The sequence below is a fragment of the Tupaia chinensis genome, unplaced genomic scaffold, assembly GCF_000334495.1.
Source record: "Tupaia chinensis unplaced genomic scaffold, TupChi_1.0 Scaffold000403_1, whole genome shotgun sequence".
Taxonomy (NCBI): domain Eukaryota; kingdom Metazoa; phylum Chordata; class Mammalia; order Scandentia; family Tupaiidae; genus Tupaia; species Tupaia belangeri.
Window position 1 is genome coordinate 361,574 of NW_006159905.1, and position 12,094 is coordinate 373,667.

General features: G+C 54.0%; 3 protein-coding genes across 4 annotated transcripts in view; 2 read left to right on the forward strand and 1 right to left on the reverse strand.

Moving 5' to 3' along the window:
- The first annotated feature begins 1,379 nt into the window (after positions 1–1,379).
- Positions 1,380–4,514, forward strand: LY6G6F (lymphocyte antigen 6 family member G6F). Of its 2 annotated transcripts, none has more exons than XM_027774098.1 (6): positions 1,380–1,497; positions 2,641–2,970; positions 3,050–3,313; positions 3,635–3,790; positions 3,953–4,019; positions 4,147–4,514. In XM_027774098.1, the coding sequence occupies exons 1-6, from the start codon at positions 1,443–1,445 to the stop codon at positions 4,169–4,171; spliced, it is 897 nt and encodes a 298-aa protein (XP_027629899.1). In that variant the 5' UTR covers positions 1,380–1,442; the 3' UTR covers positions 4,172–4,514. The 2 variants fall into 2 exon arrangements, with proteins under 2 accessions (XP_027629899.1, XP_027629900.1); XM_027774099.1 differs by lacking the exon at positions 1,380–1,497 and adding an exon at positions 1,760–1,809.
- A 1,476-nt stretch (positions 4,515–5,990) lies between these two features.
- On the reverse strand, positions 5,991–7,403 carry LOC102472294 (lymphocyte antigen 6G6e). The gene is made up of 3 exons (XM_006154280.2): positions 7,352–7,403; positions 6,636–6,761; positions 5,991–6,535 (listed from the first exon to the last, which is right to left on the reverse strand). Exons 1-3 carry the CDS (start codon positions 7,401–7,403, stop codon positions 6,315–6,317), a joined length of 399 nt encoding a protein of 132 aa, XP_006154342.1. The 3' UTR covers positions 5,991–6,314.
- Positions 7,404–10,974: 3,571 nt separating this feature from the next.
- LY6G6D (lymphocyte antigen 6 family member G6D) overlaps positions 10,975–12,094 on the forward strand; it is a 2,614-nt gene continuing 1,494 nt past the window's right edge. The window contains exons 1-2 of the mRNA XM_027774100.1: positions 10,975–11,029; positions 11,124–11,267. Coding sequence (XP_027629901.1) covers positions 10,975–11,029; positions 11,124–11,267 — 199 coding nt within the window. The remainder of the gene's footprint in view (positions 11,030–11,123; positions 11,268–12,094) is intronic.

Below are 12,094 nucleotides of genomic sequence, written 5' to 3' on the forward strand. Positions count from 1 at the left end.
ATGGCTATGTCGCTAGACTCCCACGTAGTCGACCATGGTTCGCGTCCTGGACCCGGTGGCTTAAAACTTAAGCCGGGTGAGTGTGCGTGCGTGCCCAAGATCCCAAGAGGAGAATGGAGGAGAAGGGATTGCAGCGTGACCATCCCCTCTGGGGGGTGATTTCTCGCTTTCTGTCTCTATGTCTCTCTCGTCTGGCGAGCGCACATGTGCCCTATAGCGAAAACCTCTCCAATAAATGAATGAATGAATGAATGAATGAATGAATAAACAAACAAACAAACAAACAAACAAACTATTGAGTCCTGCCTGGGGCAGAGGGATGAGTCAGTGGGTTCTCTAGGCTGCTGCTGTCCTCCTTGAGTAGTAAGTCAGTGGTGTGCTAGGCAACCACAGAGAAAGTCATTTTGAATCATTTATGGAGCACTCTCTGGACATATTATACAATCTCGTGCTGAATTCCATGGAGACCAGCAGGAAGACAGTTCCTTCGCACATGGCTGACATCTCTTGGGGCAGAAGAGAAAACACAGAATGTACTTCCAGACTGACAGGCAAGAGGGCATCCGAGACCCTTTCTGTGGAGGTGTGTGCACGCGCGTGTGTGTGCACACGCACATGTGAACACACACGTTAGAGGGTGAGTGCCAGAGAGGGGAAGAGAGAGGGAGAGGAGAAAGCACTCCTCCGGGGACGGGGTCACACCACAGTCTCTTCTCCATCCGTCCCTCCTTTCAGGATCTGGGCACACATGCACACATGCCTGCCCGTTTCTCAGTCCGCTGGGCCGAGGACTCAGACTGCGTGAGCCATGTGGGATCTAGTGTACTCATGGAGGGTTCGTGAGCCACCAGCCCGTGTTGCTAGCCCACTATGCAGGTTTCTCCCCCCCACCACCCCGAGTGCTTTAAGGTTTTATTTTCAAGTATAAAGGCATCATTGCAAAGGGGCCCAGGGTTGCAGGCAGTGGACCAAGGGTCTGGGAGCCCAGGCACAGGTGGATGTGCAGGCCAGCTGGCTCCTGAGTGTCACGGCCAGGCCCGTGGTGCCCGGTGTGAGCCTGGGACCCTCCGCTGGATGCCAAGAGGCTGAGGTAGCTGGCGAGGAGCTGGGCGTGGGTGGAGGGTGCAGGCTCACATCACCACACAACACTGGCACGTCTTTACGCAGGTTTCTTAGCGTGGAAAGCCTCCGATCTGAATCCCTCCACAGACGTGGAGTCAGAGGGGTGAGGAGGTCATTTTCAGAGGCCTCGCTCCTTTGCTCCCAGGACAGAAAGCTGGTGGGCATGTTGGCCCTGCACATACGCAGCTGGGCTTTATCTTCCTGGCTTTCCCATCCCTGTGGCAGACCCATGTCACTCCAGACCGGGGAGCATGAACCCTTATCGGGGCCCTGTTTCCTGTCAAGGGACACTGGGTCTTAGAACTTGGCAGGCTCTCACCATGGCAGTCTTACTCCTCCTCCTGTCCCTGTGTGGGGCCCCCCGGGCTGCTGCAGGTAAGGAGCAGGATGGGAGAAGCTGGAACTACTGCATGTTGGGGAGGGACTACTCCTGGGAGGCACCTGATTCCACATAGGTTTACCCAGCGACCTCCCCTGCCTCTGATACGGGGAAGACCCGAGGCGACAGAGTTCAGGTCATGTCGAATCCTCGTAGGAAACAGGGCCAGCCCCGTAGCCCGAAAGCTGGATCTCACACGGCTGACTGGAGCTGAGTCCTGGCCTGTCGCTTGAAAAACACACCTGGCATGTGTGTCTGCATGCCCCAAATCCGGATGGATCGGAGAAATGGAGGAAAAAGGATTGGGGGTGACCATATCTCATTGGAAGTGATTTCTCTCTCTCTCTCTGGCAATTTGAAAAAAGGGGAGGGTTAGCAGGTGGCTTGGTGGTTAAGGCACCGGATTCCCACATGGTTGAGCACAGTTTGAGTCCTGAACCCAGTGGCTTGAAAATAACTGAAGAATTATTCATTTAATTTTATTGATTCATTATAATCTTTTTTAAAAAAAACAATTATTTTATTTAACTTTATTTATTATTATTATCATTATTATTTTCCAGTTTGGTCAGAGACAGAGAGAGAAAGTGAGAAAGCAAACCACCAGGTCTGAGACTTGAACCGTGGTCGGCCATGTGGGAGTTCAGTGCCTTTAACCACTGTGCCACTTGTCGACCCCAGATTTATTATCATCTTTTTAAAAATTTGACCAGAGGGACTAGCAGATGGCACAGTAGTTGGGTTGCTGGACTCGTACATAGTCGACTGCGGTTTGAGTCCCAGACCCAGCAACTTGAAACTCGAGCTAGGTGCATGTGTGTGGGTGACTAAAATCCCAGGAGGAGAAAGGAGAAGGGATTTTGGCATGGCCATCCCCTCAGGGACCAATTTCTCACTTTTCCTCTCACTGTCTCTCTCTGGAGAATGCATGCACCCTATGGCAAAAAACCTTAAAAAAAAAAAAAAAAAAAAGAGAAAATGTCCCAGAAAAGGAGAAATAAAGAAATAGAAAAATTTGCTGATTAGTCCAGCCTTCTTCTTCAGCTCCCCTCAGTGGGCTGGGAGCCAGGAACTGGAGGTGAAGGAGGACTTGTTAGTCTGACGGGAGTCTCTGAGCTCGCACAACCTTCCTCCTACAGACAGCATCCAGACTGTCTTTGTGGCCTTGGGAGACACGATGGAGCTGCCCTGTCCCTCACCACCCACCCTCCACGGGGATGAACTCCTGTCCTGGTTCCATAGCCCTGCACCAGGCTCCGCCACCATCCTGGTGGCCCAAGTCCCAGTGGCCAGGTCAGCCCCAGACCCTGGAAAACCCGGACAGGAGTCCAGACTCAAACTGCTGGGGAACTACTCTTTGTGGCTGGAGGGGTCCAAGGAGGGAGACGCCGGGCGGTACTGGTGCGCCGTGCTGGGTCAGCAGCACAAGTTCCAGAACTGGAGGGTGTATGATGTCTCTGTGCTGAGAGGTGAGCCGGGTGTGCAGGCACGGGCCCCGGGACCCCCAGAACCCCAGGTAAAGAACTGAGGGGCCCTCTCTCCCTGCAGGAACCCAGCTCTCTGCGAGAGCTGCAGATGGATCCCTCTGCTCTGTCCTCCTGTGCTCTGTGGTCCCCGCCAGACGCCTGGACTCCGTGACCTGGCAGGAGGGGAAGGGTTCCGTGAGGGGCCGTGTGCAGCCCTTCTGGGGCGACGGGGCTGCCTTGCTCCTGATGTGTCCTGGGGAAGGGCTTCCCGAGCCCAGAGGCCGCAGACCAAGAACCATCCGCTGCGTCCTGCCTCAGAGCAAAGGGGTCAGCTTCAGCCTGGCAGGTAAACCAGGCAGGAGGGGAAGGGGTATGCTGGAAGCGCCTGCTGGTTAGGGAAGGAGGTGACATAGGAGCCGAAGCAGGCCGGGGTGGGGTGACTTCTAGTGGAGAAGATTATTGCCTCATTGCCAATGGAGGGGCTTTTGTTTCTCTTTCATTCTTGTTTGACTGAACCCATCACAGAGAAGGAGCTTGGTCAAACCAACTTTCTGGTGGGACAGACCAGCAGCCAAGACTTCTTTTCTTCCCACAAGACTAGGGAGGAGGTATTGTTTGGGTCGCAGGGACAGCCCCTCACTGCCTCTCTCCATACCCTCGTCTGCAGGCCCCATGGAAGCCTCCCCCACCCCCTGTGCCTCCGCTGCGGGATGGGACGCGCCCCGGATCCTGATGGTGCTGCTGACGGCGGGCCAGGCGGTCACCATCCTGGCTCTCAGCGTTGCGCTCTGGAGGCAGAGGGCCCAGGGGGCTCAGGGCATAGGTGAGTTCCTCCCTCCCACAGGGAGGACGAGGGAGTGAGGGTGCGAGGAAAGGCTGGGTTCACGGTGGCCTCCCTGGGGTACGTCTTCTCCGTGTGGTACCCTATCTCATTAGGGGAGTGGGTGGAAACAGCTCTTGAGTTTTCTGGTGGCTTTCCCCGCAGACGCCGCGACTCCTCAGTTCAAGCCTGAAATCCAGGTCTATGAGAACATCCACCTGGCCCACCGCGGGTGAGGAACAGCTGGAAGGTGGAGGCGGAACCCCGGGGGCCTGAGGCTGGGAGGGGAACCTGGGTTTGGCTTGGGCATGGGTGTCCTTAGAGACCCTCACTGTGTCTCTGCTTCACAAACCCCACAGCCCACTTGCCCACAAGGTCAGGTGATCTCCGTGACAGCTGCTGGGGAGTGTGACCTGCTGTCTCCCTGGTCACCCGGCACCTTGACGGCTTCCCAGAGCATCTCTGCCAGCAGGGAGGGGCTGAGAGTGTGACAACGGTTCAGCGGGCCTCAGCAGCCACCAAGCTGGGGGTTGGGCAGGGTGGGCGGGGGCTGGAGGGAAGGAGGAGCACTTTTTTGTGATGTCACCTACAAGAAGGCAAGGTCCGGGACCAGCAGTTGGCATAATGGCTATGTCGCTGGACTCCCACGTAGTCGACCACGGTTCAAGCCCTGGACCCGGTGGCTTAAACTCACGCTGGGCACGTGTGCGTACGTGCCCAAGATCCCGAGAGGAGAATGGAGGAGAAGGGATTGCGGCGTGGCCATCCCCCCTGGGGGGTGACTTCTCGCTTTCTGTCTCTCTGTCTCTCTATAGCAAAAACCTCTCAATAAATAAATAAATAAATAAATGAAAGGCGCGGTCTCCGCCTTGGGGCAGCCAGTGAGGCACGGGCCTAAGCCCACAGTGTGGTGGAGTAGCTGGTGGGGTGTGGAGCCCAGGACGTGGGAGGAAGGACACAGGAACTGGACTCTGGATCGACGCCGGCAATCGGCCCTAAGGGAACCTAAGGGCAAACGAGGGGAGCTGATGAAGACCCAAGGGAAGACACCCGAGTCAGAGTCTCTGGAGAGAGCTGGGCCGTGAGATAGAAGTAGAAGCACAAAGTGGGAGAATTGAGAAACGGGGAGAACCGAAAGAAGACCCAACTTGCCTCCAGATTAAAACAGACACCTCCACCTCCAGCCTGTGTTCATTCTCGCGAGGGAGGGGCCTGGGAGGGAGCGAGCCCCCAGGCTTCCTTAGATGGGAAGGGAGAGAACCGAGTCAGGATGGGGCGCCCGCTCGACCCCCGCCTGGCTCCCTCCGTATCCTCGGCACCCACACCTCCCCGTGACGTGCCATTGTGGTATTTGGAGCGCACGGCAGCTTATCTCCTGTCCGGCACCCCGGGCACGCTGCCCTCCACTGCACCCAGGGCTCCTGCCTTATCTCCTGGCACAGAGGGAAGTGTCTGGCTGGCGGGGTTCCCTGTGGGGCATGTGCTGGGCCGGCATCTCTACGCCCTGAGCAAGCCTGGGCTGGAGAAGCAGGGTGGGCAGCGATGCTCCCAGCTCGGCCCCTCCCGGTCTCAGGGAGAAGCGAGCCGTGCTCGCAGCCACGCCCGTGCCAGCATCTCCTCCGTGTCTCTGCCGAAGGTTGGGCCTCGCTGGGGAAAAGCTTTCTCAGGTCTTGCCTAAAGCCTTCACGCTGCAGTGACTTAAGCTAAGCTATTGGCAGAAAGCAGGACGCTCATGACACAGAGCTAGGGTTCGGGCTCCAGCACTTCAGCCCAGCCCATCCGGCGGCTGTTATCTGCTCTTAGAGTGCATGCCCGTGCACACGCACACACGCACACACACGCTGCAGCATGACTGGACTCCCAAGGCATTTTTTTTTTTTTTTTTTTTTTTTTTTTTAATTTGCTACAGGACACATGCACTCTCCAGAGAGAGAGAAAGTGAGAAATCACCTCCCGGGGGATGGCCACATTGCAATCCCTTCTCCATTCTCCTCGGGACTCTGGGCAGGCACGCACATGTGCCCAGTGTCTTTCAAGTCATCGGATCTGAGACTCGAACTGCACAGTCGACTGTGTGAGAGCTAGCTGCCTTCACCACCACGCCGCTGGCCGGCCCCAGAGAGCCCTTTATAAAACGTGCTCTTGGCAGTTCCCCAGCCCTCCTTCCTGCTCCCCAACCTACGAATCAGTCTTTCCTGGGGAGGCTCCCTTCACCATACCTGTGTCCCCTTCGTCCCGTCCCGTGCCTGTGACGCACAGCCCCTATTTTGCAATGCCTGCCTCGCCCGAGCCCTGGGCCTGAGGGAGGATCCAGCAACAGCACCCAGGGAGACAAAAGACGCAGAACAGGTGGTTTTTGTGCAGCTGGGCTCTGGGGAGTGCCCACAGGAATCGGGTCTCGGAGGTGCTGTGAGGCTAAAGGTACAAAATCGAGTTCTTGAGCGTCTCAGAAGCGTCTGTGCAGGCGTCTCCCAGGCTTGGGGCGGCGAAGGGCTCCCAGGTTGAAGGGCTGCAGGTCCACGTGAGGCTAGTGGAGAAGGTGGCCTCCCCAGGCCAAGCCGGCTGCGAGGAGGACCAGGGTGGTGAGAAGGAGGCCGGGGAGTGGTGGCGGCCCGGCAGCATTGCACAGGTCCTGCTCACAGCAGCGGTGCCGCAGAGCGTAGGTGTGTGACCAGTAGGTGACATGGCCGGGCAGGGCGCACTGGGCCTTTGGGAGGCAGCCTTTCCGCTGGATGACCTCACTCTGTTCTGTGGGACAGAGGGGACATGCTGAGTGGGGCGGAAGGACAGGCAGCATGGAGGGAGGGAGGGAGGGACCTGGACGGGGGCTACCGGGCCAGAGTCCTACCGGAGATGCCAGTACTGATGCCACAGGCTTCACCGTCCTGACACTCGGTGGGCACAGGGTCGCAGGGCTTGGCGAAGCTGCAGGTGTAACAGCGGAGCCGTCCTTGAGCAGAGGAGGTGAGACCTCCTGGGTGAGCAGAGAGCGGGGCAGAGGGAGAGGCGAATTCAGGTGAGAGGCAGAGCCCAGGTCCAGGACGGGTACACAGAGGGGACACAACATGGGAGTGGGAGACGGCGGCCCGGAGAGGGAAGGGCAGACGGTAGAATAAGAGGAGCAGAGAGGGGACCAGAGGGTGCAGGGAGAGAGATAGAGACAGGAGTCGGAGGGACAAGGGTTGAGAGAGACTCAGACGTGGGCAGAAGCCGAGGAAACCAGAGATGGACGTAGAAAGTGACACAAAAGCCAGAGCCGGGCGGAGGCATAGATGGGAGTGGATGTCAGTTAAGTGGCCAGAGACAGAGAAGAAAACAGAAATTAGAACTGACGTGGACCAGGGGGCCCAGCACAAAAGCAGGTGAGATGAGGGGTAGGGGGACAGCTCGGGGGGGAAGTCATTCTCCAACGCCTTTGAGAGGAGACTTCTCTTCCACCTTACGGCTAAGGTGGGCTCCCTGAAGCCTCTCTCCCCACCCCGCCTCTTCCAGCCCGCTCAACCCTCCAGCCCCCAGGGTCTTCCACATGCCCCTGCCCCCTGCGTTTCCCCAGCCCACCCTTACCCAGGGCCCCACACAAGAACAGGCCGCAGAGGAAGATGCTGGAGGTACCCATGGCTGGGCCCCTGCTCGGGAGTCTGGAAGAATGTGATCCTAAGAGTTGTTGGGTTGGAGCATCTGGGCAGGACAGGGAGGGACCAGTAAAACAGACACACCTAGGGAGTGAGTCTGGGGTGGGGGCAGAACCAGGACGGGACCAGATTTCAACAGCCCTGATGCAGGTGCCCTCCCCTCGCTCCAGCACCCCACAGCTCTCACACCCGCCCTGCCTCCTGCGAGGCTGCCCGTGCCTTGGGGGTCTTCTTGCTCTCTCAATACGTCTGTCTCTGTAACTCAGCTGTCTGCCTTCTGCAGCTCCCAGTTGTGTCTGTCACCTCCCCTCCTACTCCCCTCCCTCCTCCCTCGCCTGTCTCAAGCTGTTCTCTGCTCTCTCAACCTTCTCCCTGTCTTTGCTCTCTGTCTTTCCCCCTCAGTCTCTCAAGGTCACCCTCCTAAGCAGCCCTGGCCTACATCTGTTTAAGTAGGAAACCAACAGCACCCCCACCTGCCCACACCCACACTCACGCACCCACACCCACACCCGCAAGCCCAGCTCAGTAAGTGTGGACCCCACCCAACCTCAGGTCCCTTTGATCCCCCCTCAACGTCAACTGTCCCTACCCCCTAATTACCCCTTCCAGCTTTACTGCCTTGCTGGAGAGAATTAATCACGCGTGGGGCTGCAGGGGTGGATGTGCTTCCACTGGGATGTGGGGGGTGGGTTGGAAAGACTAGAAAGGCAGGTTTGAATAGGGTTTTGGGGCGGGAGAGTGTGGGGTTAAAGACACTGGCAAGGAGGAGGGCTACCTCTGGGAAACCAGGGCAGGAATGTCCTAGGGAGAGGAAGGCCAGGGAGAGGGATTGGCGGCATGGGGACACAGGTGTCTGCTGAGCAGCACTTTTCAAACTCTTTGATCTCAGGATCTCTCTACACTCTTAAAAGTTGTGGATTGACTTGTGGTTTTGAAGACTCCAGAGAGCCTAAAAGTAATAAATCTACGACATGTTAGAAGACTATAGCTTCATGAAAAAGAACTGATGTTTCTCAATAGCACAGCGAGAGGAGTGGCATGACTTTATAGTTCTGCAAATCTATTGAACGTCTGGCTTAATACACTATGACTGGGCTTTCGTATCTGCTCCTGCAGCCCGTCTGTTTGGTTGAAGTATACTAAGAAAATCTCAGGGCTGGCAAGTGGCAGGGTGGTTAAAGGCGCTGGATTCCCACATGGCCGACCACGGTTCAAGTCTCGGACCTGGTGGCTTGCTTTCTCACTTCCTCTCTCTCTCTCTCTGATCAAACTGGAAAATAATAATGATAATAATAAATAAAGTTAAATAAAATAATAAGAAAAAATATCTAGTTGTCTTAAAAAAAAAAAAAAGAAGAAGTATACTAAGAAAATCTGGCCTCGCATAGATGTGTAGATAGAAAGGAAGATTGTAGCCCAGTAGGTGGGTTGGTGGTTAAGGTGCTAGTCTCCCACATGACCAACCGCTGTTTGAGTCCCAGACCTGGTGGCTTGCTTTCTCACTTTCCCTTTCTCTCTCTCTCTCTGTCTAGTCAAATTAAAAAATAATAACAAAATTAGTTAACTTTTAGGACCAGAAGGTGACACGATGGTTAAAGTGCTAGACACTCCCACATGGCTGACCACAGTTTGGATCCTGGACCTGGTAGCTTGCTTTCTCACTTTCTCTCTCTCTTTTTCTGGTTAAATTACAAACAAAAAGAATGAATAAATAAAATTAAATAAATAATTGTCTTTTTTTTAGAGAGAGAGGTTTTTTGCTATAGAGCACGTGCACTTGTCAGAAAGACAGAGACAGAGAGACAGAAAGTGAGAAATCAGCCCCCAAGGGGGATGGTCACGCCACAATCCCTTCTCCTCCATTCTCCTCTCGGGATCTTGGGCACGCACGCACACGTGCCTAGCGTGAGTTTAAGCCACCCGGTCAGGGACTCAAACCGCGGTCGATAATGTCAACTGCTGGCCCCAATAAATAATTCTTTAAAAAAATTAAATAACTTTGGGAATCAGCAGTTAGCGTAATGGTTATGTCGCTGGACTCCCACGTAGTCGACCGCGGTTCACGTCCCGGACCCAGTTGGGATATCACCTAACCCCAGTGAGCATGGCTGTAATAAAACCAACAAAACAAAAAAATTAAATAACTTTTAAAAATTCTTAAATATAAATAAATAAGAAAAGAAAGACCCTTGAGAACCTCTGAAAGAGTCTTAGGGACTCCCAGGAGTTCTGGGCCACAGTTTTAGGATTGCCACCAAGGGTGCTGGACTCCCATATAGCCAACCGTGATTCGAGTCCTGGGTCTGGCAGCTTGTTTTCTCGCTTTCTCTCTCACTATGTCCGTCTCTGTCCAGATTAAAATGAAATAAATAAATAATAAAGTTAAAGAAAAGAATTCTTTTTTTAAAAAGAAAGAGCTGACTCTGAGGGAGCGCGAGAACAAGGTCATGAGAAAAGGAAGGCTCGCCGTGGTGCCACCATTTCTTCCGCCCTCGGACTCTGCGTGTCCAGCAGAGCTTCCCGCAGCGCCACGCTGGACAGAGCGTCCGGGGGTTCATGGCCTCCGTGGCCCGCAGGAGCCACTGTGAGCTGGCCTGGAGAAGAATCTGCCATCTTCAATGGAAAGCAGCGATTACTCATTATGCTGACGGTACTGTGGACCTGGATTTGCTGCACCCGATTCTACAGTAAGACAACTGCTTAAGAAGTAAGGAGGATTTGGGACCAGCAGCTGGCGTAATGGCTATGTCTCTGGACTCCCATGTAGTCGACCGTGGTTCAAGTCCCAGACCCGGTGACTTAAACTCACGCCGGGCGCATGTGCATGCGTGCCCAAGATCCCGAGAAGAGAATGGAGGAGAAGGGATTGCGGCGTGGCTTCTCTCTGTCTGTCTGGCAAGCGCATGCATCCACTCCCTAAAAAAAAAAAAAAAAAAAAAAAAAAAAAGAAGAAGAAGAAAAAAGAAGAAGAAAAGAAAAGAAGTAAGGAGGTTTTAGGGACCAGCAGGTGACATGATGGTTAAGGTGCTGGGCACTCCCATATGGCTGACCACAGACAGACAGTTCGAGTCCTGGACCTGGTGGCTTGCTTTCTTACTTTCCTTCTGTGTGTGTGTGTGTCTCTAGTCAAATTAAAATAAAAAATGAATGAGTAATTAAAATAAATCATTCTTTTTTAAAAAAAGAAATAAGGATGCTTTAATTCATCCATTTAATAGTTAGGAAGACCATTTTAAGGGGTGTAGTCACAATCTCTGAAAAATGGACCAAACTCTTAAACTCAGCATACTAGATACGTTTGTAAATAAACGTTTGACCTGGGGGAGGGGGGAACTGACGCTGAAGATGAAGGAGTTTGGAGACTGGCGGATGCTAAGAGCATGCCATGGGCCCCTCCCTGTCCCCATTGAGGCCCCTGGTGCCTGCTAGGGGAGACTCTTCCCTCCCTCTTTACAGCCCTATAAAGTGCGAGGCAAGGGGGATATAAGGCAGGTGGAGCAGGGCCAGGGAGGGGGGTGGGCGGGAGGGAGAGCTGCTGCCCACAAGGGAGAGGCAATGAAGCCCCATTTTGCTGGGATCCTGCTCAGCACCCTGCTGGGGGTTGTCTTGGGTAAGGCTAGGGCCAAGGTGCTCTCATCCAGGCAACCTCCCCTCTGTCAGCCAGCTCCCCTGAGGGCCCTGACCAACCTCTCCTCTCCTGCCAGGAAACCGCATGCGCTGCTACGACTGTGGAGGAGGCCCCGGCTCCTGCAAAGAGACTGTGACCACTTGTGCCGAGGGCGAACGCTGTGGCTTCCTGGAACGCAGACCCCAGCCAGGCCTGGGACAGATCAAGATTTCTGGGAAGCGTGAGTCCTCAGTTTCTCCCTTTCCCCTCAGCCCTTCCCTACCTCCTGCACCTACTTCAGTCCTTCTGGCTTCCAGAACCTTCCAGACTCAGTCTGGTTCCGGGCAGATGGTGCCACTGTTGGAGTGGAGCAGCTGTAGTCCTTCTGGCTCCTGGCGCTGAGCCCCTTAAAAGCCACAGTCCTTCTGCTCCCATCTTTTTCCTCTTCACTCTTCTGAGAGAGTCTCACAGGCCCATTCACTCAGAGATGGAAAAGCTCTGTCCTTTTAAGGCAGAGGCCAAAATATTAAACCGAACTTCAACTTTGAGGCTTCAGCTAAGGAGTATGTGAGTATGTTTTAATTTTGAAATAATTGTGGATTGATAGAAAAATTGCAAAAATAGGGAGCCAGCAGGTGGCATGGTGGTTAAGGTGCTGGACACTCCCACATGGCCAACAATGGTTTGAGCCCCGGACTTGGCAGCTTGTTTTCTCACTTTCCCTCTCTCTCTCTCTGTATCTCTCTCTGGTCAAATTAAAATAAATGAATAAATAAATCAAACTAAATAATTAAAAAAAAGAAAAGTTGCAAAAATCGTATAGTGAGCAAAATGGTTATGATCTTTTGCAAAATCGTAGGTTTTTTTTTTTTTTTAAGAGAGATTTTTGCTATATGGCACATGCGCTTGCTGGAAAGAGACAGAAAGTGAGAAATCACACCCTGGGGGGATGATCACACCACAACCCCTCCTCTTCCATTTTCCTCTTGGGATCTTGGACACGCACGCACATGCTTCCAGTGTGAGGGTTTTTTTTTTTTTTTTTGAGAATTTTTCCTTTAGGGGCGT

Bases quoted from the DNA above. Each gene is read 5' to 3' on its own strand.
- LOC102472294 (XM_006154280.2), bottom strand. From the start codon at position 7,403: ATGGGTACCTCCAGCATCTTCCTCTGCGGCCTGTTCTTGTGTGGGGCC. The intron at 6,762-7,351 runs GTAAGGGTGGGC...CTGCTCACCCAG, and splicing joins GTTCTTGTGTGGGGCCCTGG to GAGGTCTCACCTCCTCTGCT. The intron at 6,536-6,635 runs GTAGGACTCTGG...TCTGTCCCACAG, and splicing joins CATCAGTACTGGCATCTCCG to AACAGAGTGAGGTCATCCAG.
- LY6G6F (XM_027774098.1), top strand. From the start codon at position 1,443: ATGGCAGTCTTACTCCTCCTCCTGTCCCTGTGTGGGGCCCCCCGGGCT. The intron at 3,314-3,634 runs GTAAACCAGGCA...CCTCGTCTGCAG, and splicing joins GGTCAGCTTCAGCCTGGCAG to GCCCCATGGAAGCCTCCCCC. The intron at 3,791-3,952 runs GTGAGTTCCTCC...CTTTCCCCGCAG, and splicing joins CCAGGGGGCTCAGGGCATAG to ACGCCGCGACTCCTCAGTTC.